The sequence below is a fragment of the Rattus rattus genome, chromosome 5 (assembly GCF_011064425.1).
Source record: "Rattus rattus isolate New Zealand chromosome 5, Rrattus_CSIRO_v1, whole genome shotgun sequence".
In the NCBI taxonomy this organism is placed as follows: Eukaryota; Metazoa; Chordata; class Mammalia; order Rodentia; family Muridae; genus Rattus; species Rattus rattus.
Window position 1 is genome coordinate 130,558,256 of NC_046158.1, and position 13,782 is coordinate 130,572,037.

Here is a 13,782-nt window from a genome sequence, read left to right on the forward strand (position 1 = left end):
AGCACTACCTCCTAGGGAGCTCTGGGCAGATGAGAGCCACAGGTTCTTAGCACACAGGTCTGCCTCCAAACTCTCCCAGTCCAGAAAAACTGTACCTTTCCTTTGTTCTACAGAAGGTCAGAAAACCTGACTACAAAGACCACAAGGCCTGCTTCACACAGTCTAAACGAATCCATTTTCAGCCTAGGAAGAAGCCAGGTGCTGAGGTCACTGCACTTGTGTGGGCTCACCTGGTGCCTGCATTCCCATGCAGGTACAGGATGATGGGGTGGTTAGAAGCCAGAGCATCCTCATACCACATCTGGTCCTTCCCTTGGGCATTCTTCCACCAGACAGAGGGAATGGTGTGCCTGGAGACAAAAGCAGAGACAGGAGTAGCAAAGTCAGATGCCCCTCCTGCACGCAGTGGCACCTACATTAAGGCTGTGAGACAGAAAGCAGCAGAACTCCTATCTACATACAAGTGGGCAGAAGGGTGGATGGCACATTTTCTCACCCCTAAAAGAAGTAACTGAAACTGTAAACTGCAAGGTCAGCTGCTGACCGCCTTAGAGAGAGCAAAGGGCCTCTTGCTGGTCAAGTAGCTTGTGCTGGGAGCCTTTATTCAAGTGTGAGAGAAATCTGTCCTGTATCAGCTGATAGAACTTTCCTGTACTCTAGAGCCACAAATACATGGTTAAGTTTACCATCAGGCAGGCTGGTCCAGGCTCTTGGATATTGCTATGCTAATTGGCCAAACTCTCCTTCAGAGATATACAAAGGCCAAACTAAACACTGTTAACTACTAGGGAGGGTATTAATTGAGGTCTACTTTTCCTCCAAAAATCTTAGCCAAATTCATTCTAGATGTTAATGGCATAAATGTTTTAAAAGTCAAGTAGCCAAGTCCTTGTTTTCTCATTCTAATGCATTTATCTTGTCCATTCATGAGGATCACATCTGTGTGTTTCTAGCCACTGTAATGATCACTCCCATACAATCACAAGTTATAGTTCCAGACGCCTGAGAGGCTGTGGCAGAAGATGGCTAGTTTCGAGGAGTTCTCAGCCATCCTAGGCGGTTTATAGCATTGATGGGTGGTGGAGCTAAGAGGGTAGACCTTTCGATGGTTGGAGCTGACATTCTTCTGGAAGCCAGACTATTCTATTTGGAACTCTTGGCAGAGGCCCAGTGTGCACACCTCCAACCTGCTGGTAGAGGGCAGCTGACACTGAGCTGACAGCCAAGAATGGTCCTTGGGTTGCACTCAGGCCTCTGCAGAAGCTGGTGGGAGAATCTGAAGACATGGTGGTAGGAGCAGCTGGGAATGCAGCCTGCTGTTTCCCAGGACCCAAGGTCACGGAACAGTCTATGCAGACAGGCAAGGGCAGCAGCTGCTGTCTACTACTTTGAGATTTACGTGGCAATCACTCTTAACACTCTGGGTACCTAACAATGTGCATAGGTGCTGTCAGTGTTTTCTGCCGAAGCACCACCATGACACTTCTCCTGAACAAGACAGAACCTTCTCCTGGTTAAGGGCCAATCATTCTCTCCCATATACAGTCACATATACAGCTCCAGGTCAAATTCTTGACAGTCCTGAAGTCACTCACAGGCCAGCTACTGCTTAATTAAATCAAACCAGAAAATGACCAAGAGACTCTACTCCCAGTGTCCACAGCGGAGAACGAGAAGCTCCCGACCGAGGCATCTGCAGGTCCTCTCATGCACACTGGCAGCCTACTTACTGGGTTCATTTACAAACTTCTCACATACACGGTGGGTTTCTGAGGCTGCAGAAAGAGACTGTAAGGCAACTGAAAAATAAACCCAGCTAAGATAAGGGGCAGTTATTCAGAGCGGCTTCTGGGAGGAAAAGAAAACACTGTGCAGGCCTGGCTGGTTTGACCCAGTTGTTTAGGAATTGCCACTTACACAAAAGCATTAAAATAAATTCCAAGGAAACTAAGGAGAGGCCTGCAGGGCTAAGTCCAGGGTGAATTTATGGAAAGAAGTAAACATCCCTCTCACAGGCTCCTGGGAAGGGCTACAGGCAGTAGTCATTCACGTTTCTGAAAAGACACGTTCAAGTCTCTATTTTTCATTGTGTTCTTATATTCTTTTTGTCTCTAGATTGTTCGATTTGTTTGTTAAAAAAAAAAAAAACTCTGGAAGTAAGACTCTAAAAACAATAAGGTTACAAAACCTTTGCTGTTTCAAAAACCTCAGGAGAGAGTTTAGTGCCATCTCACCCTGCACCACTGAGATCAAATTTAGCTGAGCTCTTCCCCTGGCCTTAAGGATAGATGGATATTAAAAACAAACAGCAGTACCCCAAGTCCAGTGTCAAGGACAGTGCCTGAGCTGAGCTCTTGTAGCCTCCTGGAGAGGCCAAAGAAGCTAGTGTCTCTACCCTGCATCCTTGGTTGAAGATACTCACCAGACTCCAATAGTGACATCATCCTCGGGCTGGAGGTAGTAATTGCAGGTGTGATTCAAACCTTGATCCTGTGGCTTTTTTAAGTCAATGAAATAGGGAACCCTCACTGTAGGGGACAAAGAAATGAAGTCAAGGTTAATGGAGAGGATAGACGCACACAAAGAAACATTTCTGCTCACCCATGCATTCACACGCACACTTGAGCACACAAAGCATACACACACCCCACTACAATACATACACTGTCACACACACACACGGATTGACAAATACGCACCCATCCCACAGCACAGTGAAAACTCAACAGCACTAAGTGCTTTTCTGTCATAATTTTGCCACATGAGAGGCATACTTTGGGGAAGGGGTAAAGCTAAGAAAGACTGAAATACAGCTTGAGAACATTGCAGTAAGGGCATAGCCCGGGGGAGCCTGGAACCAGGAAGTTTATTCAAGTGGGAGACTGCAGCAAGGGAAGGGAAGGTCTTTAACAGGATAAGCTGGCACAAGATTGGCTGAAACAGAGGGGAGAAAACCCCGCAGAGAAGCCTAGCTAAGCCACAACTGAAGGCTCGGTCCAAGGAGTTGGCAGAGGCACTGGTTAAGGGATAATGGATAAGATGACTGGGGTGTAGGACAGAAAGGGGGCACAGGGGTTCTCAAGTCTTAGACCCATCATTTAACCCAGAAAAGACAGCAAATGGATGAAATCTAGAACCTTGTCCACAGAGAACTCAGGCACTATGCAGTCTTACAGTTAACCTTCATCTGCCAGCAGGGCCATAACTGGATAAACTGTATGTAGTTGGTTTGCCAAACAACGGGAGATCATGGAAACATCAGAATGGGAAACATGCAGGACAGGGTAATTGAGAAGGACTCCGCCCCAACGTCCCTGCAAACACAAGCAGAGGGCATCAACACTGGCAACCACGCCATGTATGACTGGGAGAGGGAACACACACAGAAAGACACATGCCAAGTGCGAGGGCGCAGAAAGACTTCCTTTTTTCCTTATATAGCACTGTGCTTTATTGCTATGGCAAACAACTTTTGAAGAAAAACGTAATGGGAAAATGAAAAATTTTAATGAACACACCAAAAAAAGCGTAAACCCCAAGCTGTAATTTATCCTCACCTGGGGAAGAGGGACAAAGAGCAGCATGGCCCTGACTTCTGGGTGACCGTGCTCTCTAGAAGGAATCCACTGACAGCTTTTTCGTTGTTGCTGTTGTGTGAGTTTCAATCTAACTTCATACACCGTACATTAGCTCTAACTTGCTTCCCTCGATGGCACTTGGCCTCATGAACGCTCGCTGAATAAATGAACCATCTGACCATGATCACGCAAGGTCCTTCTATAGAAACTCCTCCGAGCATCTCCCAAGGCCTTCATAAGAGAGGAATTCTCTCCAAGACTGCAATTCCAATCGCCATCTTCCTAGTCCACATTTCCCTGAAAAAGCATCTGAAGGTTTAAAGCTCCTGTTAAGTTTCTGTTACATGCTGAATTATGTCCTCCCCCAAATCTGGAACTCAAGACCATGACCTCACTTAAACACGAGGTCTTTTCAGAGTAACAAATCTGAAATGAGGTCACCAGAGTAACCTCTACCCCACCATGATTAGCATACTTCTAAATGGGGAGACCACGTGAAGATGGGGAGTAGATGGAGTGAGGTTTCTACAAGACATATCAAAGACTGCAGACCACTGCCAGCTGATGAAATAGGCAGGAGGCAGATGGTGGAGTGCTTGCCCACTACACACAAGGCCCTGGAGTTCCATCCCTAGTACAGAAGGGAGGGAGAGAAGAGGAAGAAAGGATGGACTCTATCACCAACGCTTAGATCTTAGACCTCCGACCACTGGGACTGTGAAAGCATTTTTGTTTAAGCCACCCAGGCTGAAGACCTGTCAGAGAACTGGACACAGTCATACTAAAGCATTCAGATTTTATCCTGACATCAGTGTTACTGGAAACTTGAGAGTCCTCTGCCATACAGAAATGAGACCAAGCAAGAATATAAGCAAGGCTTGAATGCAATGGGGCTTCAGCTTACAAGCAGAAAAGGGCTAGCACTGGCTACTCCCTGAACAACGGGAGAAGCAGGTCTTTACTGGTTGGCCTGAAGGTGGAACAGAGGCTGGAGATGCTTGGTACTAGAGTAGCAAGAAGATCTGCAGGGTCAGGAGACCAGCTCCACAGAGGACCAGTAGGTCTGCATGAAGGCTGAACAGAACCTGACCTGAGGGCAGTGGCATCATAGAAAGGAAGACAGAAATGCCAGGCCTCTTTGTCTTGCTGCAGCCACCTATCAGAGAGCTAAGGTACAGTGGGACACGAAGGCTCTGACCAGAAAGAAGTCTACTTCCTGTGCTGTCAATCCCAGGCTTCCCTCTATGATCCTACCACACACTTTGAAACTGCAAAGCTGTAGCTTCATTTGCAGGTGAGGATAAAATAGGTTACCAAGAGGAAAAAAATAAAGGGACTTGAGAAAGAACAACAGCAGAGAAGCCTTTCACTGGCATCCAGTTTGCCTCTATTGCTGACTCTGTGTGTGTGTGTGTGTGTGTGTGTGTGTGTGTGTGGTAAACTTTAACTGAGAGAGCCACAACTGCCTACACAGATATGTGTCTTCCTGAATTTCCTGAAGCCTGAGATGGTATGTTAAAAACAGCAAATGAACTGTGCTTGCTTAGGACATGAATATCTGTAAATATATCAGAACTCTTTCTAGTCCCTAAGTAAACAATGCACATTATAAAGCCACTTTACAATTTTATTCCCAAGAGTAAATTGTTTAAGAATAATTAAACCAGCTCATATATTTTCACTTTATCTTTAAATTTCATCTAGGCTTTTTTTTTTTTTTTTTTTTTTTGTTAATTTTTAAACCTTTTTCTAAGTTACATCCTTCAAAGAATGGAAATTAGAAAGCCACAGGATCACACACGGTCATGGTAAAGACACTTAAGCATCCTTCCTTTTAAAAGCGTGTTATTGCATGCATATGTGTATGAGTACAGGCATTCATGCATGCAGTGGCGTGTATATGGAGGTCAGAGGACAACTTTTGAAAGTTAGTTCCCTAATTCTATGGGTCCTGGGAACTTTTACCTGCTGAGCCACCTTACTGACCTGCTGATGTTAGCATCTCATGTGTGTGTGTGTGTGTGTGTGTGTGTGTGTTGTGAGCTACACTGTGGTGACATATGAGAGTGTGTGTATGTGTACTGTGAGTTACATTGTGGTCACATGAGAGAGAGAGAGAGAGAGAGAGAGAGAGAGAGAGAGAGAGAGAGAGAGAGAGAAGCTATGCGTGCTCAAGCCTCTCAGAATATCTTTCTTAATCACTTTTCTACTTTTGTTAGGGGAGAAAGTCTCACTCTCTCATTGGCCTGGAATTCATTATACAGACCAAATTACTTACAGATCCACCTGCCTCAGCCTTTCATGTGCTGGGGGGTAAAATGACTGTATCCCCATGCTCACACTCCACCTTACAGAATCTCTCACTGAACTGGAGCGTACTCACTTCAGCTAGGCTGGTTAGTCGGAGAGCCCCAGGTTCCGCCTGTCTCCACCACCTAGCATCAGGGTTACACTGCCACCTCAGTCAGCTTTTTATGTGGATGCTGGGATCCAGATTTAGATCCTTATCCTTGAGCACCAAGCACTTCACCCACTGACCCACCTCCCTAGCTCAAGTAATTTTAAAACCAACCAACCAAACAAACAAACAAACCCAGAAACCCAGAGAGAGATTTTGATCCTATCATCCTCTAGAAATACTGCCCAGGGAAGTAGTTCACTGCTACAGTGCTCACGCAGCATGTGAGGCCCTGGGTTTAAGTCCTACTACTTCAAAATCAAATCAAACCTGAACCAGGGCCCTCTGCTCCCAAGCTGTAGACTGTGGAAGTTAGAGGGGAGCATAAACCAAAGAGGTAGCCATCTTTTTTTTTTTTCTTTAGATTTATTTATTTTATGTACATGAGTACATTGTAGCTATCTTCAGACACCAGAAGAGACCATTGGATCCATTACAGATGGTGAGCCATCATGTGGTTGCTAGGAATTGAACTCAGGACCTCTGGAAGAGAGGTAGCCATCTTACAACTTCCTCTGTGTAACACAAAGTATTGGAGGTGGGGTGCATAAACCCAGGGAACAGCCCATTACAGAGCCTCCTGTTAGAGATACGTGACTAGACTACAGAACCCAAAGTTCTGTGCCTGTGGCATAGTTACTATCTCTTCAGAAAACCAGCATTGCAAAACTGTGCACTGTGTCTAAAGAACCCCATAGAATCTAGTGGGGAAAAAATCCAACCCAGATCTTTGCTGGCACTTGACTCTGTGCCAAGCAGCAGAGAGCACAGCCCTAGGCTACCTGGGTCAGTTCTAAGGGTTCTACCAATAAATTACAGCCCTTGTGTCTTCATGCTTGCAGATCCCAGCTTCTTTTCTGAACTTCCTTTAAGGGGACACTAAATCTGAAAAACACTGCCTTGGTTTTTGTATGATTTTGTTTCTTCTTAGGTTTATTCCTTACAAGTTACCAAACTTAGAGATCATAAATTCCTAGAAGTTTGAGAACGTTCCACTTGAAAAATTAAAATACCTCCTAATTTACAACACATGTATTCCTGTTTCTCTTACTAGTTTAAAGAACAGAAATTCCTTGTTAGTATCTTCCAACTTTCTATAACGAAGTCTATTACAGACTAAACACTCAAGTTTGTAAAACCAGACCCTATGGAGCCTTGATCTGAGTTCTGAAGCCTGAGACATGCCTTCCTCCTGCCCTGCATCCTTGGCTCTACTCTCACATGGACTGGGCCCTCAGTACCTTCTACCTGTCCAAAGCTTGCCTGCTGTCCCACAGCATCACAACAGCCTTCTGAGTCTCAAGCTCACAAACACAGACCCACTCTGTCAGTCAGTCTTACCAAGGATTTGGTGAGGAGTCCACCTCAACCCATCCCACATTGACCATGGCCACTTTCAAGGCCCTCATTCATGCTACCCATCCTCCTTTGCCTCATCTTGAGTATAAAAATGGTATTTCTGAAAAGGCTGTTTTTACTAAACACACCAGGAACCATCTTCTGCCTCCCAACACGGTGCTTCCTCACCTTTTCCTCCTCTTACTCCACAAACAGCTTTGGAACCACACAGGGTCCATCTTATTCAAGGACATAAAACTGTTTGGTAAAGAGTACACGATTCCACAAAAATCAAGATGTGTCAATTTTTTTTCTTTTATGAGGAAAAAAAAGCAGGTTAAAAGAAGGAAAGAAAGAAAAGGACCAATAATAATTTTTTATAGACCATAAGGCCTCATTATTGATATTATTTTAAAGACAGCGTTCTTTTATGTTCCAATTAACCTGGACTACATACGTGACAACACGTCTCTAGACATCTTTATCTACTTTGCTAGGAGACAAAGTCACTTCCAACACAGTACAGTCACCTAAGGACCCATACGCAACACTGATGGTAATGCCATCCCTGCCACGTCCCTCCCAGGTCACAGACTCGTTCTATCCCTGAGTCGGGGTGGTGGCTCTATTTCCTTACACACTGTACACTTAAAATCTGGACATTTTATTACATGTAAATTCAATCTCAATTAAAATAAAAGTGCCCTTTAAAATTAGACACCATCAAGAAAATAAACTCTAAGTAAAATTAAGAAAAATTGATACAGAGGACTTACCGAAATTTAAGAATATCAGTTTGGCCTGTATCCCAGGACACAGTTTGACAAGAAATGGAATGGCAATGTAGAACCCCAGAACACAGAGCAGTATCCTCCTTAGCCGGAACCACAGGCTCTTCCGTCTAGGAGACAGAAACAGTATGGGTCAAAGGCAGCACACGCCATTTTGCCAGCTTACTAACAGCACCTGTGCTGTCTAAACAAGTGCCACAGGCCTCTTTCCGTATAGAGGACACGGCCATTGATAGAAGTGCTCTCCCATCCACATTTGTGAAAATAACTGACATAGTCCTTTAGGTTTTCAACTGCACTAGAGGGAAATTTTAATTCTTAAAAGGCAAGGACATAGTCCTGTTGATCTGTTATATTGGCCCTGGGTAAGACACCAGCAGACACAAGACCCTCAGAAAACATCCCACCTGATATCAGAACCCCGCTTCCACCTCATCCCGGCAGAGTGGCTTCTCTAGGTTTCGAAGCCTCACTGCTGCTGCTAAACTGCTTTGATCCAGCTCAGTGCTAAGTTACGCATTAGCTGTTCGTGGGAAGCAGGAAGTGCTTACGCCCAGAGAGAGCATCAGCAGAACCTGCCCAACCAGGTCCCAGAGACTGCAGAGGCTGAAAATGAGACCAACCCTTGGACGCATCCCACGGAATCCCTATCAGGAGGGCTGGTGTCTCAGCTCTCCAGAGTCTGCTGATTTGTCTTCTTGATGCTCTTTAAAAAGTGTCTCCACCCTTTTCAAACTTGTCGCCTGGTGCTATCATCTACATTAGAGAAAGGGGGAGGAGTCTAAGATGCATCAACTTCTATTTATTAAGAAGTTAAAACTGAGGCATTAAAACAGGGACTATCACTGAGGACTTGACCAGCACCACTCACACCTAGTGCTCTGAATTCAAAGCCAGTCTGTGCCACATTTTTGTTTGTTTTTAGTTTCTCCTTGGTAAGTTCTATTAATGTAATAAAGAGCAGGTGATTTCCATCTTACGTAAACTGTTTCAAAATATAAAGAAACAAGGCTCAGTAATAGAGCATGAAGTCCTGGTCCGATCCCAATGGAAACCGGGCTATTGGTTTCACTGTGTGGAGGAAGCATCACTCTTAAATACATGGAAATGATGTTTGCATGCAGCCGTGGGTTTTCCACGATTTTGCCACATGTTTAGTCTGAGATAGATACCATCAGGTTTGTGTGTTCACTCACTCACTCCCTGATGGGCACTGATGGTTTTAGTTTGGGGATCCTATGAATGAAGCTCCAGGAACACGCGAGTCTTTGTCTGGGTATGCTTTCTCTCTCCTGAGGCTTAAGATCCAAACAACTGAATGCCTCCCACTAAAAGATGAGCGAACAGATTGTGGGAGGGACACTGAGTGAAGATTATTCCCACTGCTCCAAAATTCCCTCACAGCCCTCAGTCAGTCTCCCTCTGACCTCAGCCCAGCACCAGCGTCCTACAGTTTTGCCCTCTAGACTTTCAGATAAACAGAGTTTATTTGTGCACCTTACTACTTGGCAGAGTGCTTTTGGGCTCATCCTGCTGTCAGCTGTACATGGCAGCAGTCAACGTCCGGTTTAACGGTTTAAAACTCACCTTACGTGTGATTTAGGAAATGCCTGGAAATAAGAATTTGGCACAGAAAGACCAGACAGGCTTACTGAGTGAGAAACGCTGACTAAGATGCTAAGTGACACTGCAGTTCCCCAGGTGCACTGCAGGCTCATGTGTCCCCGAGACCCTGCAGAGGGCCAGTGCGAGCACTGATTTCCCTAACGCTGACCTGACCCGTGTCCCTGTCTCTCCTCTCTAAGTATAATGGCAGTTTCTAGACGCTGCACCTCTGTAGTATTACTGGTAAGCTTGAAAGCGCTGGACAGCAGGCCACCGGGCTTCTGAGCAGTCTGGCTTTCTATAAAGCTGTGAAAGCATGGAGCCAACGATAGGATTCAGTAAGTAAAGGTGGTTGCCGCCAGGCCCACAGACCTGAATTTGATCTCTTGAACCATACAGAAAAAGAGAACTACTACGAGCTGTTCTCTGAGTTCCCACATGTGTTCAAAGAATAAATAAATGTAATTTTCAAAAAGAAATCTGTGAAAATATGAATGTCCTCACTGAAACTGCTTATGTTAGAAAATATTTTTATAACTAACACTACTTAGAGTAACATGCAATGAGCTTATGATTATTAATGTGTAAGTTAATGTACTTTCTTCAACCTCCTGGGTGCTAGGATTACATCCGTAAACCAAGAATAATGATCAGAAATTCCTTTAGCTACCACTCTAATCACTGCCGGTGCTGCTGTTTACAGGAGTTCCTGTCTGCAGCAGCTGGGTAGAAATGAAGCCCGCAAGGCTCAGGACCTCAGCACTAAGGGATGTATCTCTTCCTTCAAGACCCATTCCTTCGTGACCCTGAATGGGACCTGGAGTCCTCTTAGAGGTCCGTGTCTTTCCAAACTTCATATACCCAAGTCCAAGGTCACAATTTTTCCCCCACAAACTGTATAATCATTCAATGTGGTTTTGGGTTTTTTTGTTTGTTTTAGATTTTTAAAATTGACTTATTTTATGTCTGTGAGTACACAGTAGCTGTCTTCAGACACACCAGATGAGGGCATCAGACCTCACTACAGATGGTTGTGAGCCACTGTGTAGTTGCTAGGAATTGAACTTAGGACCTCTGGAAGAACAGTCAGTGCTCTTAACCATGGAGCCACCTCTCCAGCCTCTCATTTTTTTTTAAAGTTACTTAGTGCACAGACAAGACTCACTGGCCATGAAACAAAAAAGGGAACTATAAACATAAATGCAATGACTAGATCTTCCATAGGGCTCCAGAACTGAACTCTTAGGTAATTCTACAAGTACAGCAGCATTTACTGTAATGGTTGATGATGGTACAGTATCTATCTTTACTGAAATGATGATGGGACTTCATAGTATCTGTGTGTCTGGCTGGCTGGCTGACTCTCCGGTACACATTCTCTCCCAATCAGGAATACAAGCAATGCACTTAAAATGGCGTATCTAAAACACTCTAGGGATTGCATTGCTACCCCTGCCCTGGGCTTGATTTTTGTAACACAGTTTTGGAAGATGCTATTTTGTAGGGAAGGTGAGAAAAAAGGACACTGGATTGCTTGCATATTGTATCTTAATGCCTGGAGAACTGTTTGGTAACTTTGTAAGATAGTGGTTGAAGGAGTAACAGAGATGAAATACAGATTTTAAGGATGTTAACTTCAGGATACCAGAGGGGAGTGTTTGCTTTCGTAGAAAGCACAGAGCAGGTTAACTACTGCTATACTTATTTTTGTAAATTTATCAGGAATTTCAGTATATAAAATTATCTTGTCTGGGTATGGTGGCTCACAACTCAACACTAGGGAGGTTGAAACAGAGGATCCCCAAAGTTTTGGGAAACTTATGTGCTGACCTCTAGAAGCTGATTAGACAGTGACCACTCCAATCAGCAGGTCTGGTTGATGGATGGTTTGAAAGGACTGATATTTATTGATATCTAGTTACTTAAAGGGAATTCGAGGGCCCCAAGGGAAGTGAAATCTGAGGCCTCAGGTGCAGGGGCAGAGATCAATAGGAGTAACCAGGGAAGCCTGACCCTGGGGTATTCACTGATGACTATTTCTAAAGGGGGGTGTGTGTGTGTGTGTGTGTGTGTGTGTGTGTGTGTTACTGAGGCTGGACTGAGGTTCACACTCTACTACTGAGCTATACCTCAGCCACATGAGAAAGTGTGTTATGGATACAAATGATGAACAAAGTAAAGAAATGCATGGGACAAGGTCTGAAAGGGTTCCAAGTGCAGGACCTTCCATCTCCACGAATTTGGCTTCTCTGATCAGCTTCTAGAGGACAGCACATATGTTTCCCAGGCCCTCTTTCCTAGATGTATTATCTCAGTTACTGCAAGTCCACTGACTCTGCCTGTCAGCTGCCTGACCTTAGAGAGACTGCAATGCCATAGACCCCAAGAAACCAAGACCATTAGAGTATGTTCCCTGAAAAAGGCAGAGAATGAAAAGTTTCAGAGCCTACCCAGAGGCTACAGAGAGGCAGATACAATTTGATTTTCCCTAAGCCTCACTGCCAATGCCCCTTTAGACAAACCCATCATGCTGCATTTACATTTCCTGCTCTGGTACTGTCTACACCGACTGCTCTTCAGAGGCACTAGTAGCTAGAGAGTGCAGAGATCACCAAATAGGACACCTGTACCTGCCTATCCATCAAGAATTCTGCCTCAGTGCTTTCTATCTAACATATCCCCAGGGCATGCTTTGAGCCAAGTGGTTCTGGGTAAATTCAAGACTACTTCTGATATACCTAATAGCCTGTGCATCAGTGGGTCTCCTGGAGACTTGCTAGGCAATGGCCAGAGCTGTGCCTGTTTGAGGTCATGGAAGGGTGATCTTGGAAGGAGAGTATACTCTACTCCTTTACTTTTAAGGTCAGAGGCGGCAAGTGAGTTGCTTTAACTAAGGAGACATGAGCAGAAGGGTCCATCTGGGAGATGAAGAATGTGTAGAACTGTGAGGGGTCAATGGCCTGGATCCTCAGTGATCACAACAAAAATAGCTGGAGCACAGCAGGACTAAGTGACATGCTTCAGAGGACTTGACTCTTTGGCAAAACCTACGTCTACACTGTGTTTCTTTAACCTGTCTTCTCCTTGGGTCTCCACCCGGCCTTACAGGCTCCTCTCTTCTTCCACCACCTGCTCTGCCCCACAGTTTCCATCTTGTGAACACTGCTTGCCAAGCGCCTCACAGTTCTTCGGTACTTCCCTCCCTGCACATTTGCATTCTGCACCAAGTCTTCTGGCACCTGCTTCAATGCTTTTGCCTTTAGTCACCTCAATTACTGCCTCTCAATTCAGACCAGCAACATTTCTTGCTCAGATTAGCCATCCCTCGGCGCCACACAAAATTTGTCAGTTAACTACATTGCTAGGGATAGAATCTAAGGTCTCACACATGCTAAGCAAGTATCTTGCCATGAGCAACACTCCTAGTCCTAAAACCTTTCTCCTTTTTGTTGTGCTGTGGACCCCAGGCTAGCATTGAGTCTGTGATCCCCCTACTTCCATCTCCAAAGTGTGGGATCACCAGCTTGTGCTATTCTGCTAGTGTCAACTGTCAACTTGATAGAATGTAGAACCATGCCCCTAGCATGCCTGTGGGGATTACTTTGATTGAGGTGGGAAGATCAACTGTGCTAGTTAGTTTTTGTCACAAACCCGAGTCATTTGGGGAGAGTGAACCTTACTTGAGAAGAGGCCTTTATCAGATAGGGGCATTTTCTTAATTAGAGATTGACGTGAGAGGGTCCAGCACACTGTGGGTGGTAGCAGCCCAGAGCAGGTAGTCCTGGGTTATATAAGAAAGCAAGTAAAGCAAGCCATAAGGAGCCAGCCAGTAAGGAACATCCCTTCACGGTCCCTGCTTTAGTTCTGGCCTCCAGGCTCCTTCCCTGACTTCCCTCAATGATGGACTGTGATGGGGAAATGTAAGCAGAGTAAAACAAAACCTTCTGCTTTATGGTATGGTGTTCAGCAGAGCAATGAAAAGCAAACTAATACACCAACTCAGTGCAGATGG

At 44.9% G+C, this 13,782-nt stretch overlaps 1 protein-coding gene across 2 annotated transcripts in view; it reads right to left on the minus strand.

The window, feature by feature from the left end:
• The window catches only part of Abhd12 (abhydrolase domain containing 12, lysophospholipase), a 60,430-nt gene that overhangs the window by 13,957 nt on the left and 32,691 nt on the right, over positions 1-13,782 (minus strand). Inside the window, exons 2-4 of one of the 2 annotated variants that reach the window (XM_032904401.1) lie at positions 8,151-8,275; positions 2,423-2,528; positions 231-350 (exon numbers count right to left, since the gene is read on the minus strand). In XM_032904401.1, coding sequence (XP_032760292.1) covers positions 231-350; positions 2,423-2,528; positions 8,151-8,275 — 351 coding nt within the window. The remainder of the gene's footprint in view (positions 1-230; positions 351-2,422; positions 2,529-8,150; positions 8,276-13,782) is intronic. The other variant, XM_032904402.1, reaches the window with a different exon arrangement.